The sequence below is a fragment of the Oreochromis aureus genome, linkage group 7, assembly GCF_013358895.1.
Source record: "Oreochromis aureus strain Israel breed Guangdong linkage group 7, ZZ_aureus, whole genome shotgun sequence".
Lineage (NCBI taxonomy): Eukaryota > Metazoa > Chordata > Actinopteri > Cichliformes > Cichlidae > Oreochromis > Oreochromis aureus.
This window is the reverse complement of record NC_052948.1, coordinates 24,522,824-24,547,815: the sequence shown is the minus strand read 5'-3', so window position 1 is coordinate 24,547,815 and position 24,992 is coordinate 24,522,824. Positions and strand designations below refer to the sequence as shown.

Sequence of the window (24,992 nt, the reverse complement as noted above, 5' to 3'; positions counted from 1 at the left end):
CCATTTTCAACCCTATCTTAAACTCTTAAATAGCAGTACAGGAATGTCAGATCCCTTAAGAAGCACTGCATGTGATGAAAAGTAATACTCACTTGTCCGATACCGCCCTGGCTTTGAGCAAGGCTGCTGTGTAGCATATTGTTGCAGATTTAGGTAAGCTAATATCTGTGGAGGAGACAAAAAGACAGACAGAGACAGAAAGGACAGGGTGGAGTTTAATGAATGTGGTAAAAGTTTGGAATTACAGGTAACAGTTAGAGGGGAGGGCTGTATTTAAGAATACTGCAGATGCCCACAGGGGGTTGTGAATGAACTTAATGAGTTTGGGTTTCATGTGTGTTTTGTTATCAGATCTTAGACTTTCTTCAAGTGTGATTTGCTCTCTTTCTCAGCTGTGCCATGTAAATATCTATAGACAGGAGTAGAAAAGTAGTTGCAGAACATGCTGGGCATCAGATGCACTCATACTTCCTGTGTGTGTCTGCGCTCTAATGCTCTAATGAAATGTCAGAAAAAAGATCTTATAAACAATCACCATACCAAATGCCTGCAGATGGTGTGACACCTGCTTTACATAATACATCTTAACAGATGTATGGATTCGCCCCTGCTGTATAAGATATGTGGTCAGAAATGACCCCACTCTGGCATTTTAGTTGTTAAAATAGCTCGGGCTGCTTGAGGAACAATGAACACTCGACAGGGAATGTGGTGTCTATACTCAGCTACCTTCAAGTAACTAAATACAGCTTTGTTAGGACAGTCACTGAGCTGCTCACAGGTGGCTGAGTGTCGCTGAACTGTGTGTGCCACTCACCGTCATACTTGGCCAGAACGGCCTGGACGTCGGCGTAGTTCTGGAGCTCTAGTAGCGACTCCAGCAGGTTTTCGTGGATGTTGAACATACTGAGGAGAGGGAACTCCTTCATTAACTGGAAAACACACAACTGTTGTTACATGTAATACCAGACAGGGGGAGACACATGCACAGTTAGCAGACATGAGCTTTGGGTCATCACTATATTACCTTAAAATACTCTGTATGTGACTGTTTATAATGAACCCATTCAGAAATGAATGCACAACACTGTGTGTGTTTCTGTTTGTGTGTGTTTTCTTCTGGCAGGTTGTGTACTTACATCTCTCATCATTTTAACTGCTTCTCTTGTTCGGCCGAGCTTTCTGGAGCACATGGCCAGCCTCCTCTTTATATACACCAACACGTTGGTGTCTCTTCCTGCAAAAACATAACTTAGCTCAATCAGATCACGCTTACCTGCAGTCCTCTTTATTAAAATGCAACAGAGACTGAGATGGACAAGGACTACCATTCATACTGTTTGCAAACTCCCAGTTTAAACATGAATATTACTGGCTTAGGAAATGTGTTAAAGCATGGATTATACTCACTGTGCTGGGCTTCATATTGTGTACCATGATGTTGGAGCTGTTGGCTGCGACGGTAGCAGCCCTCTCCTGCTTTTAGTGCCTGTTTAAATAATCGCTCAGCCTCCATGATGGTGGTGGCCTCCTCCTCTGCCAGCAAGATGTATGCTGTCGCACAGCTGTAGATGGGGATGAGAAGAAGTCAGGGAGTAATAACTAACTTGCTGCATAGCCTCTTATAGACTCCTTAATTCATTTAACGCCTCTCAGCGGGGTTCCTCGTTTGCAGACAAAGCACGGCTTCCTTGAGACATAAAAATGCTCCTGAGCCTCGTGTGCTTGTCAGCGGCGTCTGACAGATCACTGATCAAAGAAGTTTTCCTCTGAGTCAACCTGCAGTCACGGCCTTGATACAAGCTGGTAGCAACATGTAGTGCTGACACAGTTCCTCTGCACTGGCTTGGCTGTCACAAATGCTCCTAAAAATAAACCTGAATTTCATGAAAAAAAACTAAAGCTGCTTTCCGCTGAATGATGGAAGTACCCAGAAGGCCAGTCTGTGATGAGAAGCTCAGATCTGCCCTTGACACCAACAAAACCTGCAGTTTACAGTTTTCCAAATTATTACAAACTGAAGTCTGTGGACCTAAAAACAACAGTAGTGTTTGGGACTTGGGGTCTGATTCATGATTGTGAGCTAATTTTTTGGTAAAAGTTCATAATATTAGTTTTGAAACGGTTGCAAAAGCATATTTGGTTGTACGGCATCTAGATGGGATATGTAAATACTAAATCTTAAAAGATGTTTGGCTGATACGATCAGCTCTTAGTTTTGACTTTCAGCTCCACAACTGGAATCAGTATAAACAAATTATCAGTGATTACAAGTTATAAATAAATAAAAGCACAAAATTTTCATTTTTACCGACTTTTCAGGGTTTGAGCTAGCATGCCATTTTGTGCACACCAACACTATTGCTACTCATAATCTTCCTACTTCCTTCCTTCAACTTCATGCTCTTCCCCAAACTGAAATTCAAATTAAAGGGTCACAATTCTGGGCGGCGATCCAGAATGCAACACAGATGCTCGACTGAAAGTGGTCACAGTGGAACTTGCAGGGAGAGATGTATAAATAGCAGCCGCGCTGTAAGCATCACAGTGGTGCCCCAAGACACTGCTGAAGAGAAGACTGGCCAAACTCAAATCAGATGTAGTACTTATGGTATAGTCATTTATTATTATTTTTTATATATAGGTTCCTTTGATTTCATCTGGTATGTGCACAACATATGTTTGGAATAACCATCAGAAAATTACCAGTTAAATACAGCCGGTCAGTGATTTGACCAAACTCAATTTGATGATAAAATTTTTTCTCAAAGTTGGAAAATTCTTTAGACTAATTTTCTAGCTTTGACAAATATGGGTAAAATATCAAAAAGCCTTCTGAAAGAATAAAACTGAATTTCTCAAACTCTTGTCATATGTTCCAAGGATGGTCTGGTATATTTGCTGGGTATCTTCAGAGATTACAGGGAACACAACAGAGCACTGCAGTGCTAAAGATACCCTTCCAGTGTTGCTTTGTTGTTAAATTTATGTAACATCTCTAACTGATTTCTTCTTTGTTGTGGTTGTATTTATTCAACACTGTCCACGGACATGAAATGAATTTCCAGAAGGATCATAAACTAAATTGAAAGAGAGCGATCCAACAGTCAAATCGGGGGAGATCCGACTGTTGAGCCAATCCTGTTGCTGCAGTTGGAAAGTCGAGGTTGATGAGAGATTCAGTTTTATGGTGCTGATTGTTCTTGTGGTAAAATGTAAGTTACTGTTTTCTTGGCTTAATGCATTTATCCTGTTTTCAGTGCTCTGTGGGGATGAGTTTAACATACTTTACATTTATGCAATCAATACTGAGTTGCTAATAAAGATGTAATGTTCTTAAACTGTGTGCATCCACAGTAGAAATACAACCTGTGGAGAAAAAAAACAAAACAAAGCTTTTTGAGCAACTCATTAGATTTTACAAGTAATTCTAGACATTAGTTTTGTTTTAGTCTTTATTTACCCTCTTCTGCATTTGTATGATTTAGTTTTATTTCTAGTGGTTTGTCTTTATCAGTCTATATTGTGTGCCATTCTTATTTTGTTCTGTTTTTGGTGATTACTGATATACAGACGATGGCTCTCTCCATATTCATTCAGACAGGATCTCAAAAAACTGCCCTAATATCTACCAAGATGGCTGCAGAGTAGCAAATTCTTTTTAGGATTATTACAATTTGCTTTTATTAACGTCTTCAACCCATGACAAAAGTTTTAAACTCACTCTTCAAGCTCCAGAGCTTCATGTGCTGCAGAGATGCGAGCCTGTGGGTTCCTTTCTCTCCACGCCTTCTGCATGACTGCCACCACACAGAGAAACATATTAACATATAAATATGTCAAAGGGGTCACATTACGCCGTCTGCACTTAAATCAAATCACATGGTTATAAACACAGCATATGTATGAATGTGTGTTTGCTTACTGGCGTCAGCAGGCCGGAGGTGGTCTGAGTCACAGGTGAAGAAGGTTTGATGATCTTGTGCTGACAGGTTCATGTCATAATATGTCAGCGGCTCTCGACCTGTTACCCAAGTATACCTGGACACCAGCACAGACAGAACGACACGCTTTAATAATAAGCTACAGACTGGCTAACCTATCCAAAACACAGAAAATGAACAACGTGCCTCTGCTAAAGCTCAAACGGAAAACAATTCTGATTGGTGGGTTTATGGCTGAAGAGAAAAACTGGATAATTACAACATGAGGAATTAAAAAGTGGGGGATGACTCAATAGAAGGAACGCAGGCAAAGACATCAAAAAGATAACAAAAGAAGAATGGCACATAATAGAGACAGACAAATCAGTAGGGGGAAAGACATAAAAATAAAATCACACAAAGGCAGAAGAGAGAAAATAAAGACCAAAACAAATCTGATGACACTCAAGAGGCAGGAAAGTTGACACGAGAAAGACTGAAAGACTGGAAAAGCAAACAAAAGAGAAGACGCAGATCAGACAGAACGATGGAAAAGAACAAGATTGGAGTCAGAGGAAAACTGACTCCAAGCCAGCTGGGGCTCTTCAGATGCAGGTTGCTTTGCTGTTGTCACTCACCGATTATATTCAGCTCCGCGGAATAAATTCAGTGGATTTCTCCATACTTTACATTCTGCAGAGGGGAGACACAAAGAACACAACAGTAGTGATGAGTGTCAAGGGCAAAGTTGGCACTGAGCTTACTGGGCACACTTCAAAGGGTTCGACTGCGCATTCTGCCATCTCCATCTACCCTGCAGCTCCCTGACTGGCGCGTGGATCTATGTGAGAGCACGGCTGACAGAGGAAAGGCCTTCTAACTCCTCGGTGACCAAACAGGCTCCTGCACAAACTTACACTGCTGGCAAGCCTGTGTTTGAGCTGATGGCACTGAACACATCGATGTTAGTACAGGGCTTAACTATATGGGTTTTTATAATGTGGATGCCAAAACTTTTTTGGAGTATGCACCAATAAGATGTGTGGCTTACAGTGTGCTGATCTCAAACATCAACATGACGAGTGCCGCCGAACAAACTAAAAGAGCTCTGCGTGAGCTGAGACGTCCCCTCACCGTGTCACTCAGGATTAAGTTTTGAGAAAATTATGAGAGCAAAAGTTTCAAACGTGCAGTAATCCCTGGAAGTCTAAAGCTCAGACTGCAGACTGACTGCTTCCGCCTACTTTTGGATCTTTATGATGTCAAGATATCTGAGGAGATATCACTAACGTGGTCATCTCAAGCACAAACGCTTAAAAAGTAAAGAGTTAATGTCTTCTTTCACATAGTGGATGACCTGCACCAAGGCCCAGTATAAGATAAATACAGATTATTTTGAATTTTGAGTTATGCAAAGCTCCTCTTGTAGAGTTTAAGAATGAAAAGATTAAGCTGGAAATCAGAATAAGGAGCTCACTTAAATTTTTTGATTGCCTTTTTTCAAGAAGATTGCATAAAATATCCATGAAAAAACCAACACACGTTGCAAAACTCATATTCTATTACCAACGATTTAAACAGAGAAAATTATTTGTTATGTGTTTATGCACTGATTTATGTACTAACTGAATAACAAACCCTCCTGCCTAAACAAACAAACAAACAAGAGAAAAAAAAAAAACATACAAAAGCCTCTCACTGACAATAAAACAGAATTTCAAAGTCAAATTAGAAATAAATCAATTCTACACGCACAAAATTCACGCTTTACCACATTCAATTCCAGAACCATGACTAATCAATCACGGGTGTTCACTGAAAACCGTCTGCGACAAAGACAAATATTAAGCTGCGACATCCATCTCTGAATTGAGCTGAGAGATTTTCACAGAGCAGATTATTAGCCAGCAAACGGAGGATTAGTACACTTGAGCACACATAATCCTATTTCACTCAAAGTTGTTTGGCTGAAAACAAAAGCGGCTGCATCACGTCTCCACAAAGAGTTCAACGACTGAACGCTCAAAAAAAGCGCCGTTAAACTGACTGGGTGAGCTTATTTAACCAAACTGTCACTGCAACTCTTATTTGCTTCTGATTCTTTAATAGACAGAGGCTGTCTGGACTAAAGCAGGCTGGGACTCATGCTGTATTATGTATATGCTTATGTAGCATAAACGTTTTCCCTTATCACTGGCAAGTAACCAAGGGAATTATTCAGCAGAGACATTTTCCTCTTTTGAAATGAAAGACTTCACAGATGAGCAAATATACATTCAACAGATTAACCAAGATCAAAGCATCACTAATGGAGAAGTCATACGCTCACACAGCTCACTCTGCATGTGGAAGATGCTTCTAGACAACCTTTAATTTCTTAGACTGCCTTTGCTGTAAATCAGCAACTACATTGTTCAACTGTACAATTCTAACAGTACATTTATTTAAAGAATTGTATTTCTCCAAATCTTAATGATTATACAAACAAATCCATTTTCTGCTGCTTATCCGGGTTAGTGGAGCAGCAGTCTAAGCAGATGCATCCTGACATCCCTCTCCTCCACCCCGCTCTTTCAGTGGGAGACCAAGTCACCTTTTTGCACTCTTTATCTATAAGCAGATCACAAATGTAGCTCTTACCAGACACACTTTGCCGACTAGAGTCAGCCTCCCCATTACTGGCGTTTGAGTTACTGGGAGAGCTGCTGTCCACTCCTCCCAGCAGGGGGCGCAGGTGGCTCACAGACACCTGCTCTATGAAGGAGGTCCCATATTTTCTGAAATACCACCATTCAAAGATCTGAAAGAGAGAAAAATGGACAGAAACTCATTCACTTAACTGCTCATTCAATGAAGATGTAACATTCAAGTGTTCACATTTTTTGTGCATATTCTTCTTAAATTAGTACCTCCTAACAAAATAATTCTCTCTTTAACCTGCTTAAAATGGGAGTAAATCTACTTTCAGTGCCAGCCACACCATTTTTAATCAGAACAAAGTAAAGACAATTACTAGCTAGTAAAGCTGAGAAAACACCTCCAGCAGCTAGCTTAGCTAGTCGCTATTCTCCATCTGCTTTAACACATCTTTATTACTGTAATCTGAGTGTGGACTGATTAACACTGTCTGTATCAATGGGAGTCAAGCTTGAACCACAGAGGCCCTGGGTATACTTCACCAGTATTTTACCAATTACCACCTTCAGCCGGAGGAGAGGATCCAATCAGTGAAACCTACTCTTTGATTGGATGGAATTTAGCAGACAAAACGTGGCACTCAATAATAAAATAATAAATAAAAATAACATTTATTGGAGAATTTTAATTTAACTTGATGATGATGATGATGATGATGGTGATTCTGTACACACAGTTGTTTTCCAGTGACCAATGAAACTCAGTTTAGATACTTCAAAACAACTGCTCAAACAAGTGCCCGGAGGCATTTCCATATGGTGAGATTTGCTTCTAGAAGGGCTCTAGTATTACTATCTAAATGTGATTATTTTACCAGTTGTACAGACTGCCATCTGCTTAAGCTGATGTACTGTGGAGCCTCTGCTTGAAGGAGGAAATGACATCAAATTTTGATGGGGCTCCTACAGGAATCTTGGAAAATGAGCTAATTGGGACATAAACATCTCTCCCACTACAGACAAACGAACACTATTGCTTCGATGAAACCAGCTGGCTTCCACATTTCTAAATAATTTCACAGAGCATGTGCAGAGCTCAACACCATTTCCAAGCAGCCTACGCACACTGGCCAATCGCCCGCAGGGGAAGAGAGAGTGAGTTAATTAAGAGAGGGGCTATTTTAAACTGCGCACCAACCACTGTTACACAGTTTGCCATCTCTGTGAAGAACCTGAAAAAGAGATGAAATACTTGGAGCGTCTTTTGTTTAATGCACAGCAATAGAGAGTTCTATTCTCATCTTTTTCCACATCCCAAACAAAACAACCCAGCACGTGTTCTCGGTCATTTAAAAAGCACAAAAACATTCAGTGTGTTGCATTCTGATGCACCAGGCAGCAGAATAAACACTGATAGTGCAGGGAGATAATCTCATGGAGGACCAAATGAGGTTTGATATCCTTCCATTTCAGCTTTATATGACCTGTGAATGTGTGATTAAGCCCTAACAAATTATATCCCAGGCTCATAAAATCACCAGGGGGCCACCTCCGAAAATTAATTTTCTCCTTTTAACATGAAAGAGAATGTCAAGTAAAAGCACACAGTGATCAAGTAAGAGTCATCAAGGATGTGAGTTTTGCTTAAAAAAAACAGATCCATTTAACAGCAGGAGGTTTGAACACTATTTATATTTGAATGCTTAAGTATAAACAGGGCAGCCAACTTAAACACTCCAACTTTGCAAATAAAAATTACTTCTTTATTTATAATAAATTTAAACCAGTATCTGACCAGTATCAGCTTCAACAATCAACAAATATAAAATATAAAGCACATCTTACCAATATGAGTCCTGATATGAGGGAGGAAGTACCTGTCAGAGCCACGTAGAACTTGGGCGTCAGGGTGTTGAGAAACATGCTTACTACAAGGAAGACACAGAAAGAATAAAGGTAGATTAAAAAAGGCCTCCTCTACATCATAGGGGAGGTACTTTTGAAAATATATTTTTGAAATGTTGAATATTTATAAAAAATAGTTCATGTCTATAAAGAAGACTAATAAAGACGGTAAAGAAAGACATCAAAAAGACTGAGAGACATTTATGGTTCCAGCACATGAAAAACACATCATCCACATGCAGTGTTTGGCATTTCCCAGAGAACCCTGCTGCTCACACTTGAAATTACAGAACACTAAGAAACCCAGGTAGAGTTTAACTTCAGGGAAACGGAAACAAAACTGAGCTCAACTGGCAGCCTTAACAGAAATACCATATTTGGAAGCATTTTGCAAAGCTTTGTCATGAAAATGTTATTTATAGCACAAAAATGGAACCCTGGATGACGTCTAAATAACTGTTAAAAAGGTTAATATAGTAGAAACAGAGATCGATTTTCTCAGTGTGGTCATAAACTCTGGCTATAGATTCTTAAAGCCTACATTTTAGTCACACTGACAGAGCTGATTATAGGTTGAGATTCTAGCAAGAGTGCACTGCTGGAAGCAGTCCAAGTGGATTTATTTCAAAGTGAATAGTTATAAATTTTTTACAGATTAAAAATGGTGTACAGTTTAACAAAGCTAAGCCTTTACAAATCAAATGACATTCCTACATTCACTATAAAGAAACTGTCAGAGATGCATACAGAAGCCTTTATTTATCCAATATTTATTTTTAGTGCCTGGGAAATGCCTCTACTCTGAATCGCTACATTTAAAAGCAATGAATAAATAAAAATCAATCAGTGTTTGCTCTTACTCCACTATCACACAGAGCCCTTCACACAGCGATGGCCTGAAACAACCTGAAATATTCTACTAAAATTTGCAGTTGAAGCATCTGTGGATACTCCAATTACTGTGATTAAATATGGAAAAGGGGAATGTCTAGAACCGCATGCACCATAATTTTCTACTAGCAGCAGATTTGGAAAGATCAGCAGAGTGATCTCTGTGCAACTTCAAATGCCTGTTGATCTTTTCTGATTCTTTTAAATGTTTGACTCGAGAAAGCAACAGAGAGCCGTCTGCAGAGCTCAGAAAGAAGCATCTACATTAAAATGGTAGGCTGTAAGATCATGTCCAAACAGCTTCATGTTACTGTGACCACAATTGCCAATATTCTTACAAAGTATAAGGTTCATGGGACTGCAGTCAACCTCCTATGATGTGGAAATGGAAAGAAACTATCCAAAACCATTCAAGCTGAACTCCAAGGTCAACATGCGTCACTTTCTGATCACACCATCCATCACATTTTGAACTACACTTGGTCTCCACTATTGACAGAAAAAAAACACAAGAGCAAAATGCATGTTGACAAGCCCCAAAGTCCTTTGGACTGATGACACAAAACTGGAGCTTTTTGGCCACTCAGATCAGTTCTATGTTTACAGGTGGAAAAATGACACTTTAAAAGAAAATAACACCACCCCACTGTTGAGGGGGGGGGGTTGTTTTGGGGCTGCTTTACTGCATCTGGCACAGTGAACTGCCAAGGCTACCAAGGTGAAAAATACTGCAACGGGATAATGGTCCAAAACAAAAAAAGAAATAGCTAACAGCACTCAAGAGAGGCTGAGAAATAAACACTGGACTATTCTTAAATGGCCCTCCACAAGCCAGGATCGTAATCTTCTATTGAACATTATGTGAAAGATCTGAAAATTGCAGTGTGGAGACACCGTCCTTCAAAAGAGCACTTGACAGGTACTCGGGAAGAGTCAGCCAAACTACTTGTTGGCAAATGCAGACGTGTCATTGTGAAGTACAGAAATCACTTGTTAGCACTTTTGATTGTTGCAAAAGGTGGTGGTGCAAAATCTTACATTTAAATATCCAATTATATCAAGTCTGATTTGTGTTTTTTTAAATTGTGGAAGGGTATCAACAGCTTTGTCCATGTCTGTATATTCGGGGTGCACTGTATACAGTAATGTAAAGTCATTTCAGATTCACTATGGGTAGCACTCATTTACAGACACAGTTTTGTTCACATAAATCCCTCAATCAGTCCACAAAAAAGTGTTACCAGCCATCAAGCAAAACAACACACCCTGATTACGGTTTAACAAGATGATGGCCACACTGCCTGAATCCTGACAGCCTCCAGTAATATTAGTTTGTTTTTAACTATAGTTAAAAACGAACAAACAAAAACCAACTCAATTTTGTTCTTACTCTTAGGTCTACAAATCTTTTCTAGCCTCTTCTCTCATTAAATGACAGTTCAATGGGATAAGAAGGCTGGATTTAAAAAGAAGAAATTGAAGAAGAGAAACATTAAAAAGCAATATTTAATCATGTGTTTTGCCTGTATCTTACAGCACAGCTTTCCACCATCAAAGTGACTGCACATAAAAACTAAACTAACCATTACAGCTGTACCATTTTAGGATTGGGCTCAAAGAAACCGTGTCTATTGTGCTACAAATTTCAGCTGAGCCACTCTTGATGCCTCTGCTCTCTGTCTGAAACTCCATTGCTTTTACTGGTGTTTGAATTGAAACATCAAAATGACAACATAAATTTTGTTCTTTGAAAATAGATGTCGTCTCATGGGCAAATGGGAGGTCTCACAACTCTGCTGAAACCATCTAGCTTCAGTATAAACTTTTCTTTCTGGTGTGTTCTGTGTTAGCGTGTTAGTTTGCAGGTACTGTGGAGTGTAACTGCAAAAATTGAACCAAATATAGACCCTAAAGGGATAAGCAAGCTGAATTTTAAATTTTACAGGGTTAGGATTGGTCTACGAAAAACCCCAAGAGTCCTCTGCCTTCTGTTTGCAATTTTGTTCTGAGAACGGGTGTTACAGTACAAAAGTGACAGCTGGTATTTTGAACTGTGACATTTCTACTCACTGTCCGTCTTTTTTGAATTATTATTATATTTTATTATATATCACATTATTATTCAGACCGGTAATGGACTGCCTTTTATTGTGCTCTAATACTGGTCACATTAAAAGAAAAACTGACCATTTCCAGCTTACCTTGGGACTAGCATGACACACATTTCAAACAATCCTTAATTATTTTCACTGGGCCTTCGTTTAGCTCTTCAGGTCATCCACAGGCTAAAACAACCCTTTTAGCTCCAATCCCTTAATAAGCTACCTTGAATTTAAGTCAGCTTCCTTTTCATATACTGCCCCTCACAAACAAAAGACAAACACGAGGTAGGAGGACCTCCATGCTTCAGATGATCATATCAAGTTTCTACACAGACTGTCAGAAACTGAGCAATTACTGCAGACTGAAGCTTGGGCTCCTGGATCTTGGAGAATACTTGTACTGACCTCATTATTTCTGGCCATGTTTAATATGAGCTTCCTCCATTGTAATGGTTTATATATGACAGCGCAGAGGAAAATAAAAAGGCAAATTTGAGCTGGATCGTTGCAAAAATGAACTCAGTGGAAAAAAATATTGAACTATTTAAGGAAATAACTGCTAACTGGGTGATGCTCACAAAATGGTAGCGAGTTAACACCCCTTAATTAAAAATCTAGCACCTTTAATTAGGGAGCAGAAAAGCCAGAGGCCTCAGCTATGTGTGAAAAAGTTTTTTTGGTTAAAAATTAAATCCAAGAAAAGGAAACAGCACTAGCCTCAAGCCAACATTTCAGACATAAAATAATGATTCACTACGGAGTGGCTGAGGATTGTAGGTAAAGGTAAGTCTTTCCACACAATCATCTGCTGACTTGCTCTTTGTACAGCCACTCTGCACGCATACTGAAGTTGATGATTAAACAGACATAACAGAAGAATAAAGAAACATTTTTTAAAAGAGGGCAAAAATCATAATCTCAATTATTCTGTTTGATACTGAGATCATGATTACTCATTGAATTTGGAAAAATTGTGCCCATATTAAACTTAATCAAAGATTGTCATTTAATTATTTATTTCCACAAACTTGCATAATGATAAATGTGAACTGAAGTAAACCTGTCGCAGCCTGGCAGGGAGTGATCGTGGAATTTAGCTAAAACTAAAGGGAAAGGGCAAAACCCGGGGAATTACTACAAAACAAAAATTATTTAAAGATCGATCGACATGTTGATTATCTGTAAATAGTTGGTAGAAGTCAAGGCTGTAATTAAACACTGAATGGCAAATTTTCCAATACCATCCTGGTTTCTGGCGACAAAGCAGGACATCTCCCTCGTGCATTTGGTGTAAAGTTTAGAGATTTTATTAGCTGACGTAAACAATGCCATACTGGCAACGTACTGTATTTTGGTTGGGTTGTCATGTTAATTTCCTGTGAATGACACGGAGGATAAGAAAGGCGGACAAAAGATTCAGAAACCCAGCCTCATTTGCACTCAGAAACACACACGTGCATAAATTAAGTGCAGCTGGACAGCTATTCATTGCAGTGAAGTGGAGGCTCTCATCCCAGCAGAGAAGCTCTTTCAGATAGGTCTATGGAAAAACAGGCTTAGCAGCTGCTGTAAGTCTGCAGTGTCTGGTCTCTCAACCACTGCTGTCTGGCTGGAAAAGCACTCTTCATCCAGCCAATAAATCTAGCCATAACTAATATACAGTGTGTTCATAATCCAAATGTCACACATTCAAACTCCCAAAACAATTAAAGCTTGACATCAGAATACAACATTTATTTATCCCTGTTTTACATCATTCTGGATTTGGATTTATTGGCTGTCAGAAACGTGAAATGGTTTTTATTAACTAAAGGTCATCACAACAAGATCTATTTTTAGTTTGTACAAAAACTATCCAACTTTTTATAAACAGTATAAACATATATACTTTATATAGTCTAAAGGGCTTCAAGTGGCCTAGAAAAGCATTATGTAAATGCTGGTATATTTTGATTTACCAAAGTTTGAAATGATGGGACCAGTGCATTTACGAGTAATCCTAAGTGTGCACTCTGTAAGGGAGCAGATAAGAGTCAGAGTCCACAACCACCTGCTGTTTAACCTTTTAGTTTGTGAGGGGCGGCGAATCACAAGAAGTTCACTTAAAGGGAAAGGTGCTGAAACAACTTATTTCAGACAGAGGATGACCTGAGGATTACAAGAAGCTGCTCTAGTCAAGTCAAAGAACAAAAAGCTGAGGTAGAAAAGAGCTTTTACTCCTCAGAAAGAGTTAGAGTTATTGTGACACGGTGTTTAAAAGTCGACCACTGATTTCAGCTAGCCAGCCTCACATTACCTCTGTTTTAACAGCTAACAAGGTTCTCTCATTTACATTGCTCTGCGACTAACTACAATTATGAAGCTTAACTGAAATCATGCTTAGTTCACCAGTCCATGCTGTCCACGTCCTGCTGTCAGTAAGCGCTACATTATTCCAAATTCATGTTACTGAATTTACAATGAAAAATGGCTTTGAGAACCTACCATGTTTGACAAACTTTATCATCAAAATCCTGCATACCTAAACTAATGGCTCAATCTAACTCCAATATGAGGAGACAATTCTTCATTCACTAATTTTATTTCTGTTACATTGCCATGACCCAAACCGGTGACACTTCATGCTCTAACTGCACTTTCCTTTAGCCTCTTTGGCTACTACAATTACTACCAAGAGTTAATACTAGCCAGAAAGTAGCGAGAGAGTTGGGTTTGACAGTAAGAAGATGAATTGGAGGGACAAATTCTATCAGGCAGATTCAGGACTAAATGTCACTGGAGACAACAAGAGACGTGACCTTTACTGAAGGGGGGGGCAGTCGGCAGACTGCTGGCCTGACTGGAATGATAAAAGACATGACGTGAGACACACGTGAACACGCATATTCAGACATACACACAGTCTTCTATCTCATATATGCACATACACAATGTGTGTCCATCAGTTACAAGAAAAGAAAGAGTAGGTAAGATGTCAGTTAATTTATGTTTTAAATAAAAATCACGGATCCTTTTAGAAGGACGATAATAAAGAACCACGTCCAAATGGTCAAATACATCAGAATTATAAGCCCCAACTCTGATGAACAGTGCAGTCAAACTCATCAAAGTGCAGCTTTTGCAGCACCTTAATCTCATGCAAATACTTTTTGTTCTCTCCATAGTAGTTTGTTTGTAGCCAAACAAGTTAATATTTATTTAAGTTAATGAAATGTTTCAATTTTTAAAACTGATCCAGATCCAGGAAGTAGGAGGTATTACGTCTCAGATCACCTTTACTTTCTGTGCTCCAAGTGAAGACCTATAAAAATCATAATGTACACTACACAGTCTGATCATGACACCAGTAAGGAAATGGATTCAGATCGGTGCATGCAATCTCATCAACATTCTGTCCTTTTGAAATACTTTCAAAACAGCATGGCTGACTCCTGTGTCGACGGATCACTCTAATCCCATTCTGATTCTTTGAATAATGCATTTATTTATGTGCACAACATACACTGCACTAGGAATTTTAATTTCAATAATATCTTTTCGTCCAATAATTTTTAAAACAATATCAGGATAAAACTGTCATGTTTTTAATGTATTTTTGTGTACAAAGCTCTCAAGTTGTCTTCTCTTATCTTTGCATCATAAATCAAGAACTCCCATTTCCTCTACAATGCCGGCTCTTTCCTCAAAGACGCAATTTAGTTCAGCTTGACGACAAAAAGAACCTTTGGTCAACAAAAACACTCCAGTAAAAGTTGAAGTACTGAAGCAACTTCTTTACTCAAGTAAAAGTGAAACATACAGGATTTATGCCACTGAATTTAACAAGACGTTTCTTAAGCTGTCCATCCCCTACACTGACACTATACTGTTTATACTGTTTCTATACTAGACAGTATACAGTTGGTATAAAGGTGGAATTCGGTGAATGAATCTAAGCAACATCAGCTTAAATGCAAGTTCATTTCTGCTACACTTGACATAGCCTAGCATAACCATGAGGACCACACCCACTGTGCACCAGTCCAAGACAATGCTTCAAACTCACCACAGTATGACAAGCTGTGCAATCCAGCACTAAACTACGCAGTAGTTTTGACATTTGAGTAACACAAAGTTAGTATAGCTTTGTTTTGCAGGACATTTCACAATATTGAAAATACATCATTTATCAAAACACATCATATACACTTCACTGTGCAGTCCTTACCTTTAAATCTAACCTTGCTCTTACTCCCCTGTCCTGTCTGACTTCTTACATCTTTTGTCTTCTCTGACTAAAGTTGGCTTGAATTCTTTTTTCTCCCTGAAACATACAGCTCCGCACCTTCACACAACACGATGTGCAACAAGCTGATACTAGAGTAACGAGCCTGTTTGTAGATGGAAGTAGAAAATAATTTTTAATATGTAGAAGTAGAAAGTACAGATATTTGTGTAAAAATGTAGGGAGTAAAAGTAAAAAGTCATCTGTGGTATAACAAGTAAAGAACAGATACCTGAAAAATTCTAGGTAAATACAATAGCATTGTATTTGTACTTTGTTACTTCCCACCTCTGGTCAAAAAGATCTAAAATCACCAGCCATTTCATCAGGTACACCTTGCTAATATTAGATGGAAACCCCTTTTTGTAAATAAATAAAGAAGTGGCAAGTTTCTTGGGGACAAGCTTTACTGCTCACATATGGAGCTGAACTGTATCCTACGAGTTTCTTCTTTCATGTTGTTGAACTGCTGATTACATTTAAATAGTTTAATAGGCTTGGAAGGGGTTAAGATGCACAAATGCATACTGGATTAGCACTGGGAATAAAAAAGCAATACAGACACATTTTCAGATAGTCTAGTTGACTTGATCTAAAAACAGAGCTGTAACTTTCAGCACTGGGAATACAAGGTTTCCCTAACAGGGTGATGGCTGTGGTTAAAGACGTGCATTAATGTCATGTTTTCTTATAAGAAGCAGTTTGCGCTTGGCATGAGAAAGCTGGGAGGGTCTTGCAGGCCCCCTGCATCCCAATGTGGGCTGTAAGTCACTACAGCTCAGCTGTTCATGCTTGAAATGCTAGTTGGCAGTGCTGATTAGGGAGAGCCTCATAGCCTGGCTCATATTGCAGGCCCTTGCTGATTGGGAAGGAGAGCCTGTCTTGGTCCGACTACCTCTGCTGACCTTTGAGTAAGATGGACATCTCTCACCGCAGCAAAAGTGCATGTGTAACAGGGCCCATGGTTTTGAGATTTTGGCTTTACTTTCGTGTAAATGTGCAGGGTTGACTATATGTCTTTAATGCAGAAAAAAAAAATCCCAAGCTATATGAATAGCTGAGAGCTTATTTAGTGTTATTTCTAACAAGGCTCTGTTACTTATTGCCAAGAGAAATGTTCACAGTAGCTACCATTTGTGCATACATGTTAGATTATTATCAGCACTGAAAAATTAATGATCTTCAAACTTAAGAACTGTGTTAACCGAGGACAGAGACAGCGAAACTCATTTAAACATATGAGGAATCTATTTTGGGTATCTATGGAAACAGTTCAAACAAAGAACGTAGAGCCAAACTGGTACTTTTCCCTTGCGCGGAAGAAAAGATCTAACAACTTAGTCTCTATTAATCAGAAGATAGACTGTATCCATATTTGTATTGTATAATGCTCAACATCCAAACATAAATATGGAACCCATTCCAGGACAAAAACTGAGAGTCATCTGCAATTAAGGTGCCACTTAAACACAGCAGCCCAAAAATATTCATCTAATTTAAAATTGTGTAATCATAATATCAAAAAAGCCAATAATTTTAAGTCAGAGAAAGCATAATTTACATGAAGACTAGAAAGTAAAACAATAAAAAACTTCCAGAGAGATGCCAGCAGAAAATCTGCTTTTTAAGTGTCTTTTTAAGCACCTAGAAGATCATTGTTTTACAAAATTTGTTATCTTCGTTTAAAAAAAAAAAAAAAAAAAAATCAAATAAAATGCAACGTACAAAACTACTTTGGGGAGGCCTTAAATGCATTGGCATTAACATCACGTTCCGTTCATGTCAATATAGCAACTGGAAAAAAGGAGAATAACTGATGGACAAGGTAATTGCTGCTGTAATCTTTTCATACAACAACTGGGATTTTGTGCAGGAGCTTTGTAGATGCTGATACAATCAAAATAACCTTTTTTTTTTCCAATTTAAAATATTCTTTTTAATATCACCAGAGAATAAAAGTAAAACATGAAAAACAAGCACAGGTGGCAGAAGAAAAAAAAAAACCCAAAACACACAAAAGCAAAAAAAACCAAACAAGGCTTATTAAGCCCTCCACAACAGGCCACTTTGTAAACACAGATATCAGCTACAGCTAGCATATTCCTAACACACAAGCACACACAGATACACAACTGAAACATAACACACACACACACACACACACACACACACACACACACACACACACAAAATCAACAGGCCTTCGCCCACGCGCTGAGCAAACAGTCCACTTCATGAATATCAATACAAAATGTACAGGACCACCTGCTGTACAATATAAAGGCCATGTGCAAAGAAAAAAAATCAGAAACACGGCAGCCATACAGTTCCTGACTACACACAGCCCGTCAGCTGCACACCAAATAAAGCAGCACCAGATTACTTACCCTCCATTCCACTGACATATCCACCGGAGCCACCAGCACACTAACAATGCATTTGCTACTTCAAAAAAGTAAAAAAAAATATATTTTTGGTTAAACCTGATGTTTTGTTCCTCTTTCAAATAGAAAAGAAAAAAAAAAAAACAAAGTCTTGTTTCACTGGGAGTCCATATCCATACCCACATCGAGTCAGAAGCTAGTCATCTTTCATAGAGCACATTTATTAGCGAGGGCTCTGGTTTGGTCACGTTTTCTTGATTGGGGCCTGTCTTTGAATGACAGCAGGCCAACACAATTATGAGCCAGTTCTGTCCTCCTCTTCCTCTAGTAAACCAGCAGAATAAGTACAAAGGGGAGTCTGAAGATGCCAGTCCAGCCAATCAATAACATGGATTTTAATAAAGGGAGGTGGGGGAGGTTTGCTCCTTAGTCTCCTCCTGCAGAGGTAACCATGACAACCCCAAATGACCCTACAGGAGAATGGATGAAGCAGTCTTTTAGAGATACCGAAGATCCTTCAATTCTGGTATTAATACAAAAGAAATGATTATTTTAGTTATCCAGGGACACTTTAATTAATACAAATTAATTTAAGCAGCAGCCTTTTTTGACACACACACACACACACACACACACACACACACACACACACACACACACACACACACACACACACACACACACACACACACACACACACACACACACACACACACACACACACACACACACACACACACACAGAGTTATACCCTTTTACTTTTAGCTTCAGCCAAGTATCATGCTAATCATCAAAATGGCCACTGACCCATTTCAATGGAGAAAACTCAGGTTTAAATATTTTTGTCCCCACAAAGCTGTTGAGGGGACGGTTTAACATTATCATCAGCTCACGTCACAGACATAATTTCTCACTTGATCAATTTATTAGATTCAATAACATTCGGGTCATGAGGCACTTCCTTCCTTTCTTTTTTCAGCCTGCTGAAACACTAGAGTGATGATGTGGAAAGCAATGGAAAATTAAAAGGCTGACAAGATTAGCTGCAATATTACGTTTATGGTTGAACAAGATGATGACAAATGCAGCGATTTCCTCTACAAGATGCTGCTGAGCCAATTCAATTATTACTGTGCTTCCTTGAGGATCCACAGAGAGGAATGATTAAAAAAACAAAACAAAACCAAAAGATAGCAACCTTCACCAATGATTTAGTAATGCACTGCTCCTTTACAAAACACGAGCAACAAACACTACTAAGCGTAATGAGAGCCTGATTAATAGTAAATGGACTAGTACTTGTACAACGCCTTTCCACTCAGTTTTGAGCACTTAAAGTCTCATTTACCCTGTCACACGCATTCATACAGTGCTTTTATATTTAGACACCTAAGCATTTTCATGTAATATTCACACACACTCAGATGGATATTCACACACACTCAGATGAATCAATCTGATGGCCGTATAGCTTATGGCCATACTACCCGGATGATAAAGAGGATGGAAATACTAATTTTACCACAATTCTGAGAAGAAAAAAAAAGTTCCACAAAATCCCAAATGCTTGGGAATGACAGCAACTAAGCCATAAAGTGGTAGGCTACATAAAATCACAGAGCAGGGTCAGCGGACGCTGAGGCGCATAGTCAACAGAGGTCACCAACTTTCTTCAGAGTCAATCAGTACAGACCTCCAAACTTCACGTGGCCCTCATGTTATCATGCTTCTCTGTCTGGCAATCCAATGAATGTGTCTGGGTTTGGCGGTTGCCATGAGAATGGTACTTATCTGTTTGGTGGGGGGTGATTGGATTATAGTGTGTGGTTGTTTTTCAGGAGTTGGGCTCGGCCCCTTATTTCTAGTGAAAAGAACTCTTAATGCTTCAGCAAGACATTTTGGACGATTTCATGCTCCCAACTTTGTTCGTTTGGGAAGGGGCCCTTCCTGTTTCAACATGGCTGTGCATCAGTGCAAAAAGCAAGGTCCATAAAGAAATGGATGAGGGAGTTTGGTGTGGAAGAACTTCACTGGCCTGCACAGAGTCCTGACCTCAAACTGACAGAACACCTTTGGGACTAAGGACACTGTGAGCCAGGCCTTTGTGTCCAACATCAGTGTCAACCTCAGAAATAGCTTGGACTCTGTCAGGGTGGGCTGACATATTATTAAACTCTATGAATTACGAATGAGATTTCACTCAAGTTCATACGCATGTTCCTACCTAGCTCTGGAAACCCTGGGTTAATTTAGTGAGTTGATAACCAGCTTCTTGTGACCGCTTATCCTGACTGGCAATGTTAAGGTAAGTGAAAGGATACCCCGGGTACGTTGTGAGTCTGTTCTTTTTGTGGCTGACAACAAAGCTCCACCATGTTTACCTGCCCCTAAAATGAACTGGTAAATACTCTTCACACAGAGTGGTATGAAATTCTGTCCATACCGTTGTGATTCAACACTTATTCGATTCAAGCTCATTCTGGTACCCTAAAAATACTTTTCATCAGGAGCCAAGCACACATAATAATTATGGAGGAGGGCGAACACCAAAAACAGTCATGTTATAATGCGTCATCTCACCGACCAACAGCATAGGGACCAGCTTATCTCATTAAACTGACTCTGCTTACACTGAACCTGCTTGGTTTTTGAGGTTAGTTGCATCCTTCAGAGTTCTCTTGGAGTAATTACAGGTGAATGTTATCCAGACAAGCAGGGATTTAAAGGGATAAGAAGCTTTCAATTGGATGATCACCATGGGAATTTGAACGCCAGTACTAACACTGATAGTGTATGTCAATGTCAGTGTTCAGAATATTTTATGCTTTAAACAATTCAACTCTTAACAACTGCAGAAAAAAATATAACAAAGAAATACATCACCCCTTAAAATTAATATCAAGGATACTCTTAAATTATCCACCAACTGTAATTTAAGCCAAAAATGTTCCAGCGATTACCTATCTTGTGACTTCAGTGGGAATCAAATCTGCTGACATACCAGAGATGAAGGCACTTTAAGCACCAAAGAACATAAAAACAAACATAGTTAAGTACTCAAATAAATCCAGCAATATCCAAAAGAGAGCAGGTTGAACATTTTGAGAATAAACTCAAGAGATGCAGAATTGCCTCACCGCTACTGGTTCTTGCCAAGTCTCTGATTATTAAACCTCAGGATATTCAGCTCTGTTTCTGTTGGCACAGGCTATGCAATGCTGAAGTTATGGATGGCAACAGCAAATGGCCCGGGAGCTGGCCCTGTCTGTTGAATACATTCACAACCAGCCTTAAATCCATATACAGATATTTAGTAATGTGATAAGGTTGGTAACATAACAATAGATGATGTATCTAACAATATCTTGGATTTAGAGAGGACCTTAAAAATATCCAAGAATGTTCTCCGTGTATTTAAAATAAAAAAAAAAAAAAAAGCACAAAAGCAGAAGAGGCAATAACTGTCAGGGAATAGGACGTTCCTACATTGGAGGGTTAATAGAAGTATTTGCTGTTGTGGAGATTTTCCATAATACTGATTTTCTTTTATTTCTTTGTTTGCCTTGATTTGTCTGCAAATGTACATTTTGTACAAGGCAGAGAGAGAGAAAAAAATAAAGCAGCTAATAAAACAGCAAGATTAACACTACTGAGGAAGGCCAGCTTCACAAATTGAAAAAAAAAAAAAAAAAGAATAGCTAAATTTATTAATTCAAATGGGCTTTTTTTACACAGTTTCACGCACCACGTAGTCAAATCGTTTAACAATAGACTGTGGTCATTTAAACTTAGTGGCTCACACATATGTTTCTGACAAAGCATAGAAGTGTCCCAAATGGCAGTTCTATATTCTAATTCGTCACATTGAAATAAAAATGGAAATACGCATGAACAATTATTACTTTGCAAACTTTATTCTTGTCTGCGTGTCAATTTAGGTTTTTCATAAATGTTGGGTTCTCCAGGTGTAGTCAGCTGGAGACATCTGTGCTGAATATGACCTGGAAATCCGGAGCTCAAAATGGCGAGACAGAAGACGCCCCCTAGGGAGGTCGAGAACAACCAAGCTAAGATCCTGTGGGACTTCCACATATAGATGGACAAACTGGTGATGGCTAACCAACTGGACATAATAGTGGTGGACAAGCAGAGGAAGATGGCCATAGTGATATATGTAGCTATACCGACTGATAGCAACATCAGGAAGAAGGAACACGAAAAGCTCAACAGAGAAGGCAACAGTGATCTTAGTGGTAATTGGAGCACTCAATGCAGTGACCCCTGAGCAAGGCAAATGGCTCCAGCAGATCCCAGGAACAACATCGGAGTTCTCTGTCCAGAAAAGCGCAGTTCTAGGAACAGCAGATATACTGAGCAGGACCCTCAAACTCCCAGGCCTCTGGTAGAGGACCCAAGCTTGAAGGATAATCACCACCTGCAGGGGCGAGAGGGGAACTTTTTTGTTGTTGTTTAAAAAAAAAAAAAAAAATAGATAACCGGATGTCTGCTCCTAATTTCCCAGTGTGGCCTTTAGAGATACTTAACCCAGGGGTGTCAGAGATTGTAAGTAACTATGGGGTCTCTATGGCAGTACTGGATAATCCCTCTTTTGCAGTGCTGGCTGTACAACAGTAGACAATAGTTTTACCACTGGGCTTAAGTTCATTTTGTACAGCATCCTATTTGATGCCAGATAACTGATAGTTATCTAGTTATACTGCTAGATTTATGGTTTAGGGTCTTTCTAAACCTTGCACCTATTTAGTAAGGATTTAGGGTCAGAGGTCATGATCCAATCAAATACATTAGTGTTGCTTTCATGGTATATAAGACCTTACTGAAAGCCCATTAACTACAATAAGCCTCATTTTTAGCTCTCTTGACTTCTAGCCACTATATGAGCACAGAAGACCAAAATAGCAGTAGTCAGCAGTTACCACAGAAACCTGATCACTCTGCCGTCTTGCTGTTCTTACGGGGGTTACCACAGCAACAGAGACAGCTGGTTGCCGTCAGAGTGCTTTCATCAAATGGCCATCTTCAGTAAGTACCTTAGTCTGCTCTTGGGCACGGACAATAGAACAGCAAATACAATACACAACCTGAAGTTTCCTGAGGTTAAAGGCCATTGGTGGCTCATCACTGCACTGAAAGATTAAGTGATCCTATCATGCAAACAGCCAAAACAATATCCAGCTTTAAAAAAAAAAAAATGTATTCCAAAATTACCACTGATGAAAGAACATACAATGATGGATTGGTATGACTAAGGTATGGCCCACAGCAATCCTCCCACAATGAAAACATACCTACACATGCCAGCTGCATTCTCATGAGCTCATCCTTATTAGTAGGGGTATTGTTGGCAATTAAGCTTCCAAAGAAATGCCATAGACTGTGTTGATCAGGGGTTTAAAATCCTACTCAGTGTTTTTGCTGCATACTGAAAAACACACTGCTGCCCCTCAAAAAGCAACACAGACTTAACTACACATGGAACAGTTATCCTCATGTGCTGCGTTACACTCCAAAGCCAGGGAGAAAATAAGAAACAACAAAAAATCTGTGATTGTTCTATCAGCACAATACTTTTGTTTTAAATAATGAGACATGTTTATATGTTGACAATGTTTACTTAAAGCTAATGAATTATGTTCATCAATTACAATTGGCTCAATTATTCACTGCTGTACCCTTCTGTTGGTATAGGATGTCTTAATTTTGCTTCACGGCAAATGTTAGAAACAAACATTCCAATGAAAAGAAGAAGTAGTGAGATTTGAAACACAAAACACATTTGCTGTTTTGTAATGTACCAGTCGCTGGCAATTGCTGGGGTGCCAAGCAGACTCTCAGTCTGACAAATATATTTGTTTTGTTCTATTACCAGCCACCCTACAAAAGTACTAGTTCTTAAAAGAACAGCAAATGTCTACACAGAGTCAAATAATCAGTCTTCATCAGGTTATTTAAAACAGCTCTCAGAGTAGAAAACTCTGCTAATTTTCTGGCCCTTGATTTTACTTGGGGGATAAACTCTCTCACCAATAGAGGATCATTGTTAAAAGGTTTATCCTGGTATGCTGACATTTCCTTCTATTCCAAAAGAGAAGTAGTGGATGCTTTCTGGACTCATCAGTTGGGCGGTTTCAAGGATTTGGCTATAGTGAGGGAAAATCTTCAGAATGCAAAATGAGAGCAAATGCTGTCCTGATAGGCTGGTGACGGGCACTGGCCACTTCCTGATGCAAGTCACACAGGTAAGGCTACACCATTTCTTTTCGTAGGCTAGTAATTAGGTGACATTGAATGGTCTTACATTGAGATAGGGATGGTTTCCCCACTATAAAAATACTGGTGGCCGGCAGTACTATCCCCCAGCCTCCAGGAAATGGTATAAATTTGAAAATCCGAGGTGATATTCTTCTTGAGTTACTGCATTCATAAGATTTTCAGAAAATTTGATCTCTGACCTCAACCTTGAGGTCGAAGTCACTGAAACTCGTCTGAGATTTTTAGCAGATGGTATGAATTTCAAAATGCTACACCGTCTTGTTCCCTAGTTATTGCCTCTACATACTTGGGTGTCCATGTTGTCCATGCTGTCCACCCAACAGGATGACAACAATATTCCATTAGCATTTTATATGGCTGATGGGTGAAAAAAAAAAGAAAGAAGCTATTTCCAGAGTCCATAACAAACATGGGATTATGTTTGGGTGGATAGTGCTACATAAAACAAAGGATCGAAGCTCTATTGACATGTAACCTAAATTATTACTGATAAGTACATAAACATAGAGAAGATTCATATACATGGCTGCCTGCTCTGCAAAGCTTATAGCAGTCAGCTGGGCTACTTGCCTAAAAGAACAGTTACAAGTCA

At 39.1% G+C, this 24,992-nt stretch overlaps 1 protein-coding gene across 5 annotated transcripts in view; it reads right to left on the bottom strand.

Moving 5' to 3' along the window:
- Positions 1–24,992, bottom strand: part of LOC116317485 (suppressor of tumorigenicity 7 protein homolog) — a 56,490-nt gene that overhangs the window by 6,772 nt on the left and 24,726 nt on the right. For 3 of the 5 annotated variants that reach the window (XM_031736270.2, XM_031736266.2, XM_031736267.2), the window contains 9 exons: positions 8,405–8,487; positions 6,564–6,723; positions 4,562–4,616; positions 3,926–4,041; positions 3,725–3,800; positions 1,411–1,565; positions 1,140–1,237; positions 818–947; positions 93–165 (listed from right to left, as the gene is read on the bottom strand). In XM_031736270.2, the coding sequence (XP_031592130.1) occupies positions 93–165; positions 818–947; positions 1,140–1,237; positions 1,411–1,565; positions 3,725–3,800; positions 3,926–4,041; positions 4,562–4,616; positions 6,564–6,723; positions 8,405–8,482 (941 nt within the window). In that variant the 5' untranslated portion in view covers positions 8,483–8,487. The remainder of the gene's footprint in view (positions 1–92; positions 166–817; positions 948–1,139; positions 1,238–1,410; positions 1,566–3,724; positions 3,801–3,925; positions 4,042–4,561; positions 4,617–6,563; positions 6,724–8,404; positions 8,488–24,992) is intronic. The other 2 variants (XM_031736268.2, XM_031736269.2) reach the window with 1 other exon arrangement.